The sequence below is a fragment of the Quercus robur genome, chromosome 1 (genome assembly GCF_932294415.1).
Source record: "Quercus robur chromosome 1, dhQueRobu3.1, whole genome shotgun sequence".
In the NCBI taxonomy this organism is placed as follows: domain Eukaryota; kingdom Viridiplantae; phylum Streptophyta; class Magnoliopsida; order Fagales; family Fagaceae; genus Quercus; species Quercus robur.
Genome location: NC_065534.1, coordinates 24,023,097 through 24,041,799, shown reverse-complemented (window position 1 = coordinate 24,041,799; position 18,703 = coordinate 24,023,097). Strand labels below are relative to the sequence as shown.

At 33.9% G+C, this 18,703-nt stretch overlaps 1 protein-coding gene and 1 long non-coding RNA gene across 3 annotated transcripts in view; both read right to left on the bottom strand.

The window, feature by feature from the left end:
* Positions 1 to 2,545: 2,545 nt before the first annotated feature.
* Positions 2,546 to 6,677, bottom strand: LOC126726341 (proteasome subunit beta type-4). Its single transcript, XM_050431572.1, has 7 exons — positions 6,474 to 6,677; positions 6,274 to 6,347; positions 6,037 to 6,113; positions 4,936 to 5,065; positions 4,571 to 4,730; positions 4,291 to 4,476; positions 2,546 to 3,001 (listed from the first exon to the last, which is right to left on the bottom strand). The coding sequence occupies exons 2-7, from the start codon at positions 6,339 to 6,341 to the stop codon at positions 2,888 to 2,890; spliced, it is 735 nt and encodes a 244-aa protein (XP_050287529.1). The 5' UTR covers positions 6,342 to 6,347; positions 6,474 to 6,677; the 3' UTR covers positions 2,546 to 2,887.
* An 11,292-nt stretch (positions 6,678 to 17,969) lies between these two features.
* Positions 17,970 to 18,703, bottom strand: part of LOC126726326 (uncharacterized) — a 30,271-nt gene continuing 29,537 nt past the window's right edge. For both annotated transcript variants that reach the window (XR_007655808.1, XR_007655816.1), the window contains one exon: positions 17,970 to 18,373. This is a non-coding gene — a long non-coding RNA (uncharacterized LOC126726326). The remainder of the gene's footprint in view (positions 18,374 to 18,703) is intronic.

The following is an 18,703-nucleotide window of genomic DNA, read 5'->3' as shown; positions in this document are numbered from 1 at the left end:
GGGAAGTTGTCAAGATGACAGTTGTGAGGGAAGAGTTAGATAGTCAAGAATGAGGAAGTTAGTTAGTAAGTGAGGGTTGTATGTGATAGTATAAAAAGGAATTGTCAAGCATTGTACAGAATCATCTTAAAAGTAGTAACACTTCTCTATATTCTTTCTTCTGTTATTCTTCTACTCTCTCTCTCTCTCTCATTCATCTTCTCTCTTCTCCTTACTCTATTAGTCTCTTAATTATGGAGGACCTGTTTCCCTTGGAGAAACTACCAAATTGTTAATATCGATAAGAACTAATGAGTCTCTATCACAAAAAACCTAAAAATTTTACAGCATTCCTAAATTAGCTTGCCAACTAATGCATGGACCCACCATAATCCTTCAATTTTTTTTTTTTTTTTTTTTTAATGATTGATGTTGCTATTTTAAGGATGTTGTGAAATTGTCGTCATTCTTGTGACTTTTTGTTGTAACCATTGCCCACTTACCATTCATATCTTTTTTTTTAGAACATGGTTCATATTTTTTCTTGTCGAAAAATGTTAAAGTTGAAAATTTTTATTAAAAAAAGATTATAAATTAATATGATAATAAATATGGTCAGTGTCACTTCAATAATGTAATAAATAAATGTTAAATCAAATTAATATGATTGACAACATATTAGTTTGTAAAACTTAGATAGTAAAATTTGTAGTATCCTTAGTATTATCTTTTGTGATTTCATTTTATTTTACATTTAATTTTGATAATATTGGTTTGTTATATGTTTGGTTATTTGATAATAGTGGTTTGAGTTGTTAAATTAAATTATTGTTATGTGCTGGTTTATGATGTATATATATTTGTAAATAGTAGCACGTGTAGGTAAATTCACTCTAATTAATTGGTTGTATTGATTCCATAAACTTCGCTATATTTAATCCTTTTTTAAAATTTTAAAAAAAAATTGGCTATATAACTAGTAATAAAATTTAATATTCTGATTTCAATGTGTGACTATGTGAGTAATTTATGGGGAAAGCATCTACAATTGATGCTTTTATATATATAGAAAAAAGGTGTTCAAAATTTAGAGGTTAATTACTACTAAGTTTTTAAGAATAAACTTTCTCAATTTTTTTTTAAGAATAATGCTAGAGATACAGAGTTTTTTTAAAAAAAAAATTTATAAATTACTGATGTGATGAGTACTTATTGGTAAATGAAAAAGTGATTTTAATGGTGGGGTTAAATAAAAACCAATAAGAAGCTAGTCACATCAACAATTTGTAAAAATGTTGTAAAATAATTTATAATTGTAGCATTACTCAATTTTTAACCCTAAATACTGAAACTTTACATGTTGAATGCTTTTTTTGATAGGACATGTTGAATACTTGAATCTCCTAAAGAGTTCAAAGATATGGATCTATAGAAATAAATATTACTTTCTTAATGAGAGGTTAACACGATATGAGAATATCCTATTAATTAATAATTTTACCATGGAAGATTGTTTTTATTTTAAGAATTTTTTATTTTTAATTTGTTCCCAAGGAAGAATTTTTTTGGCTTTGCCATTATGTAACGTTTGGCCCCCCAAACCTAAAATTTTGGCTCTGTCCATGCTTCTCTAAGGATTATCGAAAGATAACTCACATTTCTCTTTAAACTGTTAGAAAAGATGGAAGAGAGATCAACAAGAATAATCTTCTCAAATCTTTATGACATTTTTCCCCCTTATTAGGCTTTAGGGTTTTTTTTTATTATTTTTTATTATTTTTTTTTTTATGCTGCAATTTTTATTGAAGCGTTACCATTTTTTTCCTTATAGATTAAATTCTTATTGGGATTTTAGATTGAATTTTTGTGACTTTTTATGGCGGAGATGTCGACAAAATTAGGACCTTATAGATTGAATTCATTGGGATTTTAGATTGAATTTTTGTGACATTTTAGGCGGACATATCGAAAAAGTTAGGACCGCTGGATGTTGAGGGCCCCTGGCCAACCAGATAAAAGTTGGGCTATTGGTAATTAGGCAAAACAACTAAGTTGGGCTATTGGTAATTAGGCCCGTGGCCGACACTTCCTTCTTCTTCTTTTTTTTCTTTTTCCTTTCTCTTTAATATAATCTCTCTTTATCTGTCTCTAAAAAAATATTCTTAATTAATCATATTAATTTAACGAGAGTTATAACCTTGATCTACAATTAATTTTTTTTTTCTTTTAAGGAGACGACTATAACTAAATTCGTAGCCAAACTTTAACCTTATAATAAACAAAATCATCTTCTTCTTTTTTTTCTTTTGGTTTCTCCAACTTGGCATATTAAATCTCAATCTTTTACTTTGGACATTCTTTGAATTTAGATTTTTTTTTTTCTTTTTTTGGGTCAAGCTTTTAAGTGCACAACCAGTTAGCAACTAGCGAATTATAAAAACAAGCATCAGGTTGCTTGATAATAAAAACAAGCAACAAGTTGCACCGACAAAAATTTGGGCAGGTGCGGAAGAAGCTTGTATTATACAAAGTCTCTTACAGTCCATTTGTCTTCATCACAACTAGATTGACGGCCACAAGCTCCCTGAATTATTCAATCAAAAATAATTCAAACTAAGCTTATAACAGTTTTGTACCACACATCTTACCATAATTACATAACAGCTTCATATAAGAGAAATGGATGACATAATTTCAGGGGACGACGTCCAGATCAAGCCAAATTCTTATGAACAGAAAAACTTGTTTAAATAATCAGTCGGCATTTGTTAATTTAAACAACCATTCTGCTATTAATGACAACGAGGTCCAGGCTATGATAATTAACTTGGATGTCCAACAAATACAAATAATTCAAGAACAACTTTTATAAATGCGAGAGCTAGACCATTCCATGCAGCTGGTGAGCTTACCACGATCCCTCGGCACCAACTGTTGGGTTCTGGAAAGCAGAAAATCCCCAGAACGTCTTCAATGAATATGGCTGAGAAACAGTTACGCCTTCCTCGGTGATTTTTGCTATCTGCAAGTTTCAAATTTCAGGCATATTAAATTTAATTCAAAGAATACTGCCAAATCATATTACAACCTGAAATGATATTCTAATAGATATTTCAAATACGGCAGCCATAAAACAAAGTTAAGTGCTCCAGAATTAAGCCAGCCTTGTAGAAATCACTTATACGTTGAATATGTATGTACAGAGCAGGTTAAATAGTAATTCATGTCACATTCACATAAAAGATTAAAGGCCAAACTACAATTTTGGTACATATACTTTTACCACAGTTAGAGTTTTGTCCTCGTACAATTGCATAAAGTTCATCCTTCAACTTTCAAAATCAAGGTTCTTGAACCATGAACCTTGTTGATTTCATCCCTCAACTTTCAAAATCAAGTCAATTTTATCCTTGGAAGTTGAAAATTAATTGAGGATGAACTTGACACAATTATATGTATAGTGATGAAATTGAAATTGCCCCTATTTTGGAGGACCAAAAGTGTAGTTTGGCATGATTTAATAGTTGGAAATGCTTCCAAACATTCCAATGGGCTATTGGCTACAATTTGCCACTATATTGAAAACAATGGTTTGTTAATGAAAATTTCTTAACCAGTGCTTCCAACAAAACCATGTTTCTAAGGCTCATGAATATTTCTCCATGTGAGATTCAAGCTAATATGACCATGAAATCCAAAGAGAGAGAGATGGGACCATGAAATACACAGAGAGAGAGATGGGTTAATTTTTTTTTTTTTTTTTTGCAAAGAGCCTTGTAGCTCAACTAACATGTTCTGATGTTTTCAACGGAGACATCCAGGGTTTAAATCCCCATTCCCCCATTGTATCTATCGACAAATTATCAAAAAATAAAAAAGACAATCTTAAAGATATCACATTTTACATTAGAATATTCTAATATTATATAATATCAGAATGAAAGTAAGAATTCTCAAGCCACAGTTTTTGCAGAAATGATGAAAACAATCGTTTGATTTTTTTTTTTTTTTTTTTTAATCCTCATTGATATTTCAACCAAAATTTAGTGGAATGACAATATTAGAGACAGATCTTACACACACACACACACACACAAAAAAAAAAAAAACATTAAATCTAATTAAATTTTTATGTTTTATATAAAAAAAAGATATAGACACACTAAAAACAGAAAAGATAATTGGTTCCAACAACTTGAACAAAGTTCAATTGTTCTGCAGTGATTTCCTCGCAGAACTATAACCTATTTATCAAAGGGTTTTACAAATTAAGCATAATCATGAAGCAAATATTATAAGGAAACAACAAACCTGAAGTTTGTTGATAGCTGAGCGGTCACGATATAGAAGTACACGCATACATTTCTCCAATAACTTGACACCATCTTCAAAACTCAAGTTCTCATGCCACTCATCACGAAGAATAGGGCGGGCAAGGTGATTTCCGAATCCAGTCGCTACATGGTCATCCTCAAAGTTCACACCTATCATGCTAACCTGAAAAAGAACCACAATCACAGCAACTGAATTAATATTATTAGATGACATAGGAAGCCATAGAACATCAAATAAAATGATTAACTAGACCTACCATGCCAAGGTACTTGTGCCCGTTTTTAACTCCACCAAGAATAAGTGAGTTCCACAGTGGATTAAACTTGTTACGCCTATTATACATCACCCGAGTCAAATAGCTGTGCACCTCTTTGGGCCCCAAAGAATTTCCATCATCCCACATGTTGTCGTACAGGCTGCAAAAAAAAACCACGAAATCAATATCACTTAGCAAAAACAATAAAACAAAGACCCCCCCCTCCCAAACCTCCTTTTCCCACAACGCCTAGAAAGAGAGAGGGAACAAAGGTAAAAACGCAGGTGCATAGTTCCATCTCCCTCCATCTGTCTGAAAACAACCAATACTTACATAAATTATCAAAAAGAAAAATCAATACTTACATAAGCTCATCAAGATAACGTAAAATCTCCTGAAAATCACTTATTTCCCCACTTGCGCTGAGAAGAGAATGTTTTCCAACAGGCTTTATGCGCTCCACACTCTTGTATCGCAGGGTAGATCCGTAGGAGCCTGTTAAGTTAATCCAGTGTTAAAATGAAGCCAGATTTCATAACAGAGAATTTTCCCAATTGTGATTTTAAAATGAAATAAGGAAACAGTTGATATGGTACGTAAATGCCACAGTCATAGTTCTCAAGATGGTTCTAACAAGTTATCCACAATGTAGAGTCTGGTGAAATGAAATATTAGTCAACTAGATTAAGATGCGCCTTTGACAGTCAAGAAAACCCAATAACAGAATAAAAGACTGGAAGAAAAATAATGTGCCCCTAAACTATCACACATAAGGCCATAATAAGATTTTGCTATTATATGTCCGGCCGTCTGGGATTTGAGAAAGCAAGCTTCCAGCTCGACTCTTAGGAGCAAAATTTTAGAATAGCAAAAGCAGAGGTACTCAAACAAATTACTAAAGAATACTAAGTAGGGCAATGTTGGTACTAAACACCTTGTGGAAGAATTCATAATTTTAGAATACTTGTTCTAGAGAAATTTTAGAATAGCATAAGCAGGTACTCAAAATAGATATAAACGAAATTTCTCTAGAACAAGTATAAGCCTAACCCAATGTTTGGATGGAGGGTGACGGGGGGAGGGGGAGAGGAGAAGAAAGGATGACCGGAATGTACTAAATTTTAGTATATTCCGGCCTAGTTCCCCTCTACTTCTATTCTCCTCTCCTCTGCACCCACCTCCGTCTCCCTCGTATATCTCAACTGCATTTTGACAATGTTAGTTTTTTCGCAGACTGGCAATTCAAATTCATATTAAGACCCTATCAGCTGTCAAATAGTAATATATGTATGCAAATACGAATGTGTCGGACTCCGACTACATCCTCCTTCCAATTTATAAACCATCATTATATCAACAGCCAAAAGGAGGGTTATCAACTTATCTGATTCAAGAACAACACCAATTTAGAATAATAATAATTATTCTAAAATTGAAATACAACATGAATGAGTTGAACATTTAACCTCCCATATCAGACGCCATGAGAATCCCATCCTTGTACTTGATAGCAACTACAGATGTGCCCGTAACATATGGGTACCTAAACCAACCCAAAAACCAAAAACAAAAATTAGGTTACATGGTTATGTTACCAAACACAAATTCCTTAAAATTCCCAAAATCTAACAACCTAAACCCTAAATCCGTATACACATGTATATATTTGGAGAGAGAGAGAGAGAGAGAGAGAAACAGCATACAGGGTTCTTTGAGAGTCAGCTTCAGAGGCGAGTAGGCTATTATGCTGATTGGATTGATTTGATTCCATTGTCAACTGCGAAGAGAGCAAAGAATGGGAGCTCAGTGAGTGTGTGAGAGAGAGAGAGAGAGAGAGATCTGATTTATTACGGCGATAAATCAATGATTGCGTTAACAGAAATAGTTGGTAGAGAGAACTTACATTGGTTTTTCGAGTTAATAATCGGCTGTGTGAGTTTTGCTGTGGTTCGCAGATTTTGGTGTATAGAGCAGAGCGATGAGTATAGTTCTTCGACTCCGAGATCTGATGCTGCTTTTTCAATGTCTTTTCCCTTTGCTCAAGAAAGAGCTTTAGATGGGCTGCTACGTCAGGGGGTTGTACCCGGCCCAAATTTAAGCCCACTCGGAAATTCAATTTTTTAGGGAAGGGGAAAGAGTGGGCTTGGCCTATGTATTAGATATGAGTACGCATTAAGATAATCCTTCTCTTTTTATGTAGGTGGAGGTTGCGTGTGGGTTTGGAGATCAACTAATCCGGCGTCTGCGTTTTCAAAGCGCGTTTTTTTTTTTTTTTTTTTACCGCGTTTGTTGACTTTGAGAGACAATATTTACTGTTTATAAACAGTATATATACTATTCATATGTAATGTATATATACTGTTTTTGCATTAAAAAATATTAAAATGGGTCCCACGGTACTATTCATACATTTAAAAATTATTTTGCTATAGTATTTTCAGTTTCAGTAAAAATAAACTCAATCCAAGCAGACCCGCACGTCTACGTTTTCAGCAAACCCGCGTTTTCTCCTCTTTTTTTTTTTTTAATAGATCAGCGCCTGTGTCACTGTTTATTGTCCATGAATAGTGATTTTAGGCTTATGAACAGTAAAAAATAGAGTGAAGAGTAATTTTTCATACATTAAAAAATTATTTTGCTACAGTGTTTTCAATTTTCAGTTTCAGCAAAAATAAGTTGTATCCAAACGGACCCGTAATGGGCAATGTATGCACAAAATATTTTGCAAGTCAGTAAATAATATTGTACACATTGACATCCCACCTTATCATCAAGTTTCATCAAGTTCGGAATGTGGAAACAAAAATTATGAAATTTAATCTCACATTATGTTTGGAAGGTGGGAAAATAACAAAATGAAAAATAATTATTTTAGAATATTCATTTTATTTCATTGTTTTAGAATTTAAAACTCTCAAACAATACCACTGCATACCCTTGATGCGATGGTCCACCTCACGAAACACATGAATGGAAAGCTGATTTAATTGAGCAAGAATTTTTGCCTCATAAAGCACAAATTATTATGGGCATTTCTCTAAGCATCTAACAGATCCCATATAAGCAAGTATGGTTACCATTAACTCATGGGGAATATTCAACTTAAACAGCATACCAGTTGCTGGTTAGAACCGAGAGAAGCAAGCAACCAAATTGCTGCTTAAGGGGGAGTACTAGTCAGCTGTGGAAGGGTATATGGAGTTTATCGGTTCCTTACAAGGTGAAACATCTTATTTGGAGAGTAGCAAACAAAGCTATTCCAACTCTACACAATTTTTTTGTGAAGAAATGTGGTTCAAATTGCATATTGCCCAAATTGCAAGTCTGGTTGTGAAGACATAGTTCATGCTCTCTTGGGCTGCCAGCGGTTGTTTGTTATTTGGGAAGCTGATGGTGAGTTAAAGAAGTGTACCAGACATAGATAAAACCTCTTTATTGATTTCTTAGATGTGGTGTTCTTAATGAAAGACAGGATTGATGTAAACCTTCTAGCTATGATTGTGTGGCTAATCTGGAATAGGCGAAACTCAGTCAAGTTGGGGGAGTCTGCTACTGAGTATCATCAAATCTAGGCAGAGTTGAGTCTTAGTTGATGGAGTACCAATCTGCTAATGTGCAAGAGCAACAGGCTCCAAAGGAAAGGATCAGAGTTGTTAGATGGGTCCCCCCATCTCCCCCATCTATAAAATTAATTTTGATAAGGCTCTCTTTAGTGAACTCGATGCTGCAGGATTAGGAGTAGTAATCCGTGACTCCTCAGGTCAGGTGATTGGAGCTTTGTCAGAACGTATCTCCATTCCTATTTTTGTGGCTACTGTTGAAGCTCTAGCTTGTCGAAGGGCGTTAATTTTTGCAGAAGGGTTAAGCATCTTCGAGGCAATCTTTGAAGGTGATGCTGAAGTTATTATAAAAGCTCTATTGGCTAGAGAGGTGGATCAACCAGAATATGGTCATGTAATGTAGGATACTCTTGTTTAAGGCTGTCCAGTAACCTGGATCAACCGACCCACCCGCCCGAACCGAAGGTCAACAGCGGCTCCAAATTTAGTCTGCAGTCGGTCACAAGTTGGCAAGTGAAATAATCAAATAATTTGATTCAGATTCGGGTTTAAAAATATTTCACCCGAAAAACCCGAACCAACTGAATTATTTATACAAAAAAATATATGATTTGACATTCCAATAGGAGCAGCCCAACAGTGCCAACCCGAGACTTAAAGACCAAAGTTTACTTTTTCTCACACAAATTCCCAACATGCATGTCAACCGTTTAACTCAAATTAAAATTTAAAATCAATGGTGTTGATGAAAGTAGAAGCTGAGCACTTAGTGATGATATGACTGATTTCAGTGGCACAATAACCCATTTCTAAATCAACGGTTATAATCCAAAATCAAGACCCAATCTAACGGTGAGAATTAAATATCAAAGATCTGATATCTCTCACTCTCTCTAACGAGTCTCTTCAATTTTCACTTCAGACTCTCAATCTCAGAGTTCAGATTGAAAGGTTCGTGGTCATGGCTTCCCCTTCACGCTTCCTCCCCTTTTCACTCTTCCTCACCTCTACACTTCTTCAATCTCATTTCTCTACTTAGCTCTCTCAAACTCTCACAGTCTCACTTCTCTATTTGGTATTTTGGTTCGCTTTTCAACACTCTCTAAACCGTTTCTCCAAATCCAAACCCTAGCCGCTTCCAATGCCGTAGCCCACTCTCCTCTCCGCCTTCAATGCCTAGCTGCTGTCGCCGCTGTCCACTCCTCTCTTCGTAGCTACCGCCAATGTTTAGTCCTTACCCCGCCGCTTTGTACTTTTCACTGAGTTAGTTCTTACTCCAAACGCTTAGGTAATTGTTCTCTATTTCTCATCTTTCTTTTTTGTTAGTCTGTTGGTTTCATTTGTTATGGAAATCAAATGTTAAAATCAAATAAACCCAAAGATTTATAATATGAACCCTAACTAAAAAAAACATAGAAACCCTAACTATTTTACTTTTGTGCTTTGTTCTTTTTCTTAATCAATTTTGATCATTTTTTTAATTTTATACAGGATTGAAAGCTGACTCCAAGTAGCGTTTTCTGCCATCAAGTTCGAAACCCATACACCCACAGTTTTCTTTAAGGTATGTTTTTTGCTTTCCTTTGTGTTTAGTGTTTAAGTTGAGGTTTTTTTTTTTTTTCTTTTCTTGTTAAATTTGAAACCCTAACTAAAAAAAAAACCTTGAAACCCTAACTATTTTACTTTTGTTCTTTGTTCTTTTTTTTAATCAATTTTGATCCTGTTTTAATTTTATACAAGATTGAAAGATGACTCCAAGTAGCATTTTCTGCCTTCAAGTTTGAAATCCATACACCCACGGTTTTCTTTAAGGTGTGGTTTTTGCTTTCCTTTGTGTTTAGTTAAAATAAAAAATAAAAAAAATGTAGTGATTGTGGTGATTGTTTCATTTTACTAATTGTCTTTTCCTTCTTTGGATTGACTTGAATGGCGTTCATCCCCCAATTGATTTAGCTACTGCAATTGATTTTTTTTTTTTTTAATTTTTATATTCATATTTTATGTTCTTGGTGAAATAACATAATTGACCTAAACAAGTTTTGGGTATTTTAATCTAGTATTACAATTCATTCTTATTTGCTTTTGAATTTACTTTTTTTTTCTTTGTTAATTCGAATTGGGTATTGCTTTATTTATTTATTGGTAAGTTATGCACACACTATCTTGTTCTCGAGTCCGTAACCTGGCCCTCCATCCCATTATCATGGTAGGAGGACGTGCATTTTGTGTTAAGAGTTTAGTGGCAAGATGGTCTTTGAATTAAGTGTGTTGTGTGCGCTATAAAGTATGAAATTTGAGCAATTTTTCGCCATGAGTTTCACTAGATATGCATGTGCATTGTTTTTTAATTATATAGCATTTCTTATTTTCAAGCACATATTCTAAGAATGATTTTGCTCTCTTAAAATGATTCGGACATAACCCACTATATTTTTGTCTTAGAGCAGTGAGTCATTGATTACTGTTATTAGGAGATAAGTCATTAATGCAAGTATTAGAGATTGAATACCATTTTCTTATGCATTCGTTGTATTAATTATGCTTCTACCTTCACTGCAAACGCAATGCGGTAAAGGCTTATTTCTTGTAAGTTATCACTTATCCTAATCGTTATTCTTTTATTCTACAGAAAAGCACCACTCCTCTAACTTTTTCATACTTTCTTAATTTTACCAAGCTTGCTGCCTAATGGTTTTGTATTTTGTTAGATTAATTTCATAAAAAACTATTTTGGTAAGTTAATAAAATTCTATAAGAATTATATCTAAACTAGTTTAGGACACATCTTTACCTATAGTTGGTGCCTAGATTGCCTATTGTTGCTGATAGGCAAATTTTTACTCATTAAAAGAATGAAATTCATTTGGTGCCGCTATCAACTTTAAAACACGACAAAAACTAAGGGCAATGTGGTCCAACCTATATAAAAATCTCTCTGCCTTGCCTCTGTCCCCATAATTGTTGGTCATGATTATCATATGGAGTGTGTTTATGTTGCTTGCCCCTCAAACTGGAGTGACCTTGTTTGTAATTGTATAAGATTGCTTCAAAGAAGGTTTCTATTAGCATTTGTTTATGTAATATTGTCGTAGCTGAAATGAGGTCTGATGGTTTGTGGGGACACAATGATGGTGTTCATGATCAAGATTGCTTAGTGATTGTGTTTCAGTATGTTTGAAGTTACCATCTCCTAGTTGAGATTCTGGGTTTAAGTTGGTTTCTAGATTTCTATTGCATGAACTATTTCTGTAATATAGTTCTTAATTAATTACGAAAAATAAAAATACTTAGACAAAATAAAACAGGTTGTAATTATGTGGACGAAGAAAATTGGAGTTAAGGACTTAGGAGCGATAAGAAAAGAGGGTTTTGTGCTTCATTGGTCTTGGTTGAAATTTAGAATTCCTAATCAAATAATATTTTGCTTGGTTGAACTTTGAAAATGAATATAAGCAAGAAATGTTCAAACAAGTTGTCATTGTTTAAACAACACGACACGTATTTCTACAATACTTTATTTTTTGCATAAGTAGGATACTGTTTTTCCTTTTTTCTTTGTGTGGTTATTATTATTTATTATTATTATTATTATTAAAGCTATGAACTATACTTGTTACTCTAGTTTGCTAACACGTATCTTTGATTTTTTTAGGTCATGGAAACCTCCACTAATGAACCCTCTGTCTAAACACCAGCTGCTACACAAGATGATGGTGCTATTCCCACCCAAGTTGAAGCTTTTGTTGCTACCCAAGCTAAAGCAACAGCTGCTGCTGAGTTGCCACCAGTTCCACCATGCCAAGTGAGTATAATAGTTCATGTTAGTGGTACTTGCAGTGGTAGGAAAAAGTCAGTTGTTTGGGGCCATTTTGAAAAAATAAAGATAGGTGAGGACGATACTAGTAAAACTAAGGCTATTTGTAATTATTGCCAAAAATCATATAATACTGATAGTAAAAGTTGTGGTACTAGTAATTTGTTAGCTCATGTGTCAATATGTCCCAAGAACCCTAATAGAGAAGATCTAGTTAAAGGGCAAAAAACATTAGCTTTTGAACCTAAAAAGGATGGAGGAGATAGGTTCCACCTTGTGTCAACAACCTTTTTTACTAAGGCTTCTAGAAAGGCATTGGTTGAAATGATTATAAATGATGAGTTGCCTTTTAGGTATGTCGAGGGGTATGGGTTTAAGAAATATGTAACTACCGTACAACCTAAGGTTCGATTAAAGGATATCCCATCTAGTCAAACTGTGGCTAGAGATGTGATTGGCATTTATAATAGTGAGAGAGAGAAGCTAAGAAAATCCTTAAAGTGTTATAGGGTGTGTCTCACTACGAACACATGAACTTCTATTCAAAATTTAAATTATATGTGTCTCACATGTCACTTTGTTGATGATGCTTGGAAATTGCATAAGAGAATTTTAAAATTTTGTCAAGTTGAAGACCACAAGGGGGAGACTATAGGTAGAAAGATTGAGATGTCTTTGCGTGAGTGGGGTATTGATGGGATATTCACTTTGACAATGAATAATGCTAGCTCAAATTTAACAACAATTAAATTTTTGCAAAGGGTGACTAAAGATTGGAATAGAATAGTTTTAGGAAATGGGTTCATGCACATGAGGTGTTGTGCCCATATCCTAAATCTCATTGTGCGGGAGGGTTTAAAAGAGATTGATGCATCTATTGTCAAGGTGCGTGAAGCTGTGAGATATGTGAAGTCCTCACCCAATAAAAATCAAACTTTTAGGAGTTTTATAGAGAGGTTATGTATGGAGTCCAAGAGTCTTCTTAGTGTAGATGTACCTACTAGGTGAAACTCGACCTATCTCATATTAGAAACTGCTAAAAATTTTGAAAAAGTGTTCATTCGAATGGATTTTGAAGATGATGGTTATTTGTCGTACTTTAGGACCAAGGAAAATAGGTGGTTTGGGATCTCCTTGTATGAGTGATTTCCAAAATTGTAGGGCATTTGTGACTTTCTTAAGATTTGTTTTATAATGCAACGAAGAAATTCTCCGGTTCTTTGTACGTTACTTCGAATGCCTTCTATGATGAGATCTTTGTTATTCAGGAGAGTATTTATAATTTAATTAAATCCCAAAACACTCTCTTGAAAAACATAGCCACAAACATGCAAACTAAATTTGAGAAGTATTGAGGGGAAGGGGAGAAACTTAATCATCTTTTGTATGTGGTTGTAGTTCTTGATCCACGAAAAAAAATTGAGGTTTTTGAAGTTTTCTTTTTCTGAAATTTATGAGAATGTTGTGGCAAAAGTGATGGTTGATAAGTTAAAAGATCTTTTATATAAGTTGTATAATTTTTACTCTTTTATTCATTCACCAAATGTGCAAAAACAAAGTAGGAGTGAGAGGACAGAATTGGAAAGTGATGCTAATGATCCATATGTGATGGTTCACTTGCAATATGAACGTTTCTTGCAAGTTGAGCAATCTATAGGTTGTAGTAATGAGGTTAAAAAGTATTTGGCTGAAAACTGTGATGGTAAAAATGATGTGAATTTTGAGATTTTGGAGTGGTGGAGGGACAATTATAGTAGGTACCAAGTGTTGTCTAAAGTTGCTAAGGATGTGCTGGCTGTACCCGTTTCCACGGTTGCATCTGAGCCAGCATTTAGCACTGAAGGCCGCATTGTTGATCAATTTCAAAGTTCACTATCTCTTCTCATAGTTCAAAACCTTGTGTGTTCACAAAATTGGCTTCAAGCCATAGTTCCGATTTCTCATCGCTAGTCAAGGGATGATGTGAAGGCATTGGAGGAGGAGTTACTTGACTTAAGTAATATATTTAAATTCTGAAACTTATTGTCTATTAATTTTATTGAATGTCTCATGTATTCAAGCACAATTTAATCTATTTTGTTTATTTCCTATTCTTTTCTAGTTTTAAATCAACAACCAACAATAAGTGCAACAGCAAATACCAACTCAAGCAAGGGTTCCACTTCAGGCAAACGACCCTTAATTAGCATTGATGATTAATCACTAACTTGGTATGATTCTGCCTTTAGCCCCTTACTGTTATAAACTTGGTTTCCTTACTAGTTGGTCTTGTATTTGGTACTAAGGTATTGTTTGTTAAATATTTTTTTGTTTATTGTAGGAGGATGATCATTTATTTTGTAAAGAAGGCAGCTTCTTGGGAATATTTTGGAAACTTTTTTGGATATATGGCTTTTCTTACTTCTAACAATACTCAACTGTTAATGCTTATAGAAAAGAAATCTTAGTTCATAGGTTTTCTTTTCTATTAGTTATAGACTTATAAACTATAGAGTAGTCATTCAATACTTTGGGATAACTATTTTTTGGAAATACCTATGGTATTTGATTATGGTAACTAATTATATTACTTGGAACTAGCAAGCTTTCTGCCTTATGGTTTACTACCCAAAACACTTGCAGTAACTGCCTCTATGGTACTAAGTATATATTTCCATTAATTGGAATATTGTAGTATAGTATTAGCTGTTATGATTTTTTTGTTGTTGGAAATATTATTTGTTGTGGTTAACAAGTTTAATAGGTGTTGAGCTACTAGCTTACTACGTAGGTGCTTATTGTGTTGTTTAACAGATCATATAAGGTAAAATTAGGGTTTTTGTAGGTTGGGTTGTGCTATCTTTAGTCTATTTTGTTGTGTTTATTTTTTGTGGTTAATGTGGGAAAGATTATGTATTTGGATTGATTTATACTGCTTAGGTGCTTCTATTGTTTCAGAGATCACAGGTGATTAAAAAAAAAAAAAAAAAAAAAGGCTTTTTGGTGTGTTGCGTTATGTTATTATGTCCAGGTTTAAATTTGTGAAAATTTGTGAGGAACTGCCAGATTATATTGGGTTTGATATGTCCTAAAGGCCCAACAGGTCTAGTGTAGTTCATAATATAAGCTAAGCTTGAAGCCCTATTTTAAAATAAATTAAGTAAAAAGAGGCCCAATTTGAAATATATAGGGAATTCAAACAATCTGAAATCAATAGGGTTTATTAAACTGCCAAACTGAGTAATTTGGGCTAAAAAGGTCAAAAAAATGAAATTCCGATAATTTTAACTATGTCATAAATTCAGGCCCAGACTCGACAAACTGACAACTCCAACCCGGTCAACCGATTACTCGAAACATCGGATCCGACCCAAATATTTGGACGAGTACGGGTTTGAAATTCAGCAGCCCAATCCAACCGAGTTGAGTTCGGTTTAGGCCCTAAACTGACCCGGCCCAACCCGCGAACAGGCCTACTCTTGTTTTAGCTTCTAATTTTCAGGTTTGTAATTTTACCCGTGTTAAATGTTTAGGCAACTCTATTGCCCATTTTCTTGCCAAACGTTCTAAGTCAGGCAATGAGCTACAGGTTTAGATAGAATCCACTCCTGGTGATATAGCTCCTATTGTTACAAGGGACTCTTCGTAATTTTTATGCTTTGAATAAAACTTGGCCTCTGGGTCTGGATTCTAAAAAAAAAGAAAATCCTTGGCACGATGGTCACTCCATAAGTATAAGTGCTTGTGGGGTGTGGGAGGCAAGGGTTGAGGTTCAAGTCTCCAAGAGGGAACTTCATACACATATATACTTTAGATTAGGTTAAAGTAGAATTTCTATATTGTATACATATATTTAAAAAAAAAAAAAAAAAAAAAAAAAAAAAAAAAAAAACTCTCAAACAATAGAATGGAAAGTCTATTCCCTCTATTAAAATTTCCAAACAAAAGAAGTAAATAAATATTTTAAAATTATTATTTTCATTCAATTTTATTCATTCCACCCAATCGAGTTGTTAGTTGCAATGACCAATAGAACACAAATAGTGTTTTCTTTCTAATGAAAATTAAATTTAATGTAACTAGGTGTTTGAATTCAATTTGAGAACCAATGAGTTTCAATTAGTTCAACTAGTAAAATTTTTTATGGTTAAATAAGATATCTAGAGTTCAATCTCTGCCTTTACCAAAAAGCGACTGGTGTATTCATTTGATGATAAAGAGGGCAATAATCAGACGTGATTATTATAGGTTGAAAGTTGAAAACTATAAAATTTTGAGAACCTAATGTACAATACCTAAGATACCATACTTAAGTTTTACCCTTACGTCATATATATTACTTCCAACTACAAAATGTTAGTACTTGAAAAAAAAAAACATAATTTGTTATAACGGACAATATAGGAGGTAAAGAAATTATAATATGTAAGGTTAAGAACCTTGTAACCCACTTCTTGATATTTTCAATAAAAAATGATCAAGGTTCAAACACCCTCATGTCCCTACAAATTATCTAATTATAAAAAAGAAAAAAGACTAAATATTTTTGTTAGGAATGGCAACGGGTTGGGTTCGAGCCGGGTTTTTCATACCCAAACTAGACCTGCGGGTCTGCCCTAAAAATCCGGACCTGGCCCGTTTATTAAATGGATTTTTTTCTTAATCCCAAACCCGGCCCGTCGGGCACCTGCGAGTCATGCCACAATTTAGGCCTAAACAGTGGCCCAATCCCAAAAAAAAAAAAAAAAATTTGCCTGAAGCCTTCATTTCGTGGCCCAATAATTTTTAAAAAAAAATGTTTGCCCAAATTCATTATTTTTGAAAATGTGTTTGACAGATTTAAGGCTTGAATCTAGGCAAACATAATTTTTTTTTTTTTTTAATACTAGCAGAAGTATATTTAGGTAGAGAAAATCAAAGAATGAAATACCCACATACAAAAATTGTTGAAAAATAATAAAGATTTAAGGATCGACGAAGAAAATCAAAGAATGAAATTGAAAACTTGAAAAATAAAAAGACCCACTAGGAAATCATGGATGAACAATGACCAAAGATTTATAATTTTCCCTTTCAAAATCACAAAAACAAACACAAACACAAAAATTTCAAATTTATAATTTTCCCATTCAAAATCACAAACACAAATACAAATTCAGATTTATGATTTTCCCATTCAAAATCACAAACACAAAAATTTCAGATTTATGATTTTCCCTTTCTAAATCACAAACACAAATCCTAACACAAAAACAAACAACTCACATGATTGAGACGAAATGAACCCAAAAAAAAAAAAAAAAAAAAAAAAAAAAAGATAGAGAATGAGGTGGTCCAGTGGAGACACATGAAGGAAGCGAGATGGCTGGAGGCGCAAGTGATGGCTAGCGGTGAAGGGCTTCAGGCTAATTAGGCCGGCGGTGACAGATTGGGGGTTGGGGGTGAGTGAAAGGGAGTGACTGATGTTGAGGACTTTTTTTTCGGCCCACATGGCATTACTTCATTGGTAACCCATGTCACATCAACATATTATTGATTTTTTTGAGTAAATCTCTTTAAAATCCAAAATAAGCTCATATCTCATTCAATTACATGGATTGGGCTCACGTAGCTCGTGAGATCCTTACTTCAAGAGGCGGATTCATGGTCCACATTTCCTTTTCATCAATTGGGATCATAACCCATGATGTCATCAACATCAACATATGGATCGGGCTTAAGTAATGAATCAAAACTCACGGCCCATATTACCTCTCTTACACTCATGGTAAGCGGCTTTTTCAACAAGAGCCCATATTTACATAAAATGACAACAAAACTAGAGGTACGTCATCTCATCTTCGGCTTATGATCCAAACTCATAAGTCTTTTTGGGGAAACTTTGGAAGTTGGTTTAGAGGGCCAAGAGATATGTTCAATAAAGCTCCAGATGTTTAAAGTTGATAAAAGAGACATGTTGCTTGGCATGTCTTCTCCAACTCCCTAAACTTTGACGAGTCCGTGTGTAGCGGGTAACATATGGTAAGTTACTCTTATCACATAGCACTTTAGATGATAAAATTTCCCGTTACTCTTTTCCTAAAACTTAATATTCATCATATGACAAATACTCAATATCTCCAGCCATCTAACTACTGAGAAAATAACTGTTTATTCAATCCCCAGCTGTTACTATACAAATTTAAAAATTTCATTATATTATTCTACATAAACTACATTACTATTTTCAACTAAAATCTAACTCAAACACATGGCCTAATCTGATTGGCTATCTTTAATCTCCAACTATATACAAAATATTCATGATATCTCTGTTGAGGGGAAAATTCTGATGTTCCCAAATAGAATATGGGGTAGCCAAGTCGAAACTCGACGATGAGCTCTTGAAATAAAGCCTAAAGGCTTTCAGTGTCGTGTAAGCCCGCCTAAGAAGGAGATAGATGTTGCACCCTGACAAGAAGACAACAACAAAGTACAATAAACACGTTACTGTTATTAGTTTGTTATATTATTAGTCTTTTTACAGCATCATAGTTCAAATCAGTCTTCCAGCGGTAAGGGTAAATTACACTTAGTCCAGAAAAAACAAATTTAAACAGTCCAATGGTCGATGATTAAATAAATTTAGGAATGTGTTAACTCCTAGGGGTCCTTGCATGTCCCAGTCAGGGGAGTTCATTGTACTTTCAACCATCATTACATCAATGTGAGGGAAAAGTTCAATTGTTACATATACATTATATCCTTCAATCGTAAAATAAAAAGTAAAAATTAAAGGTT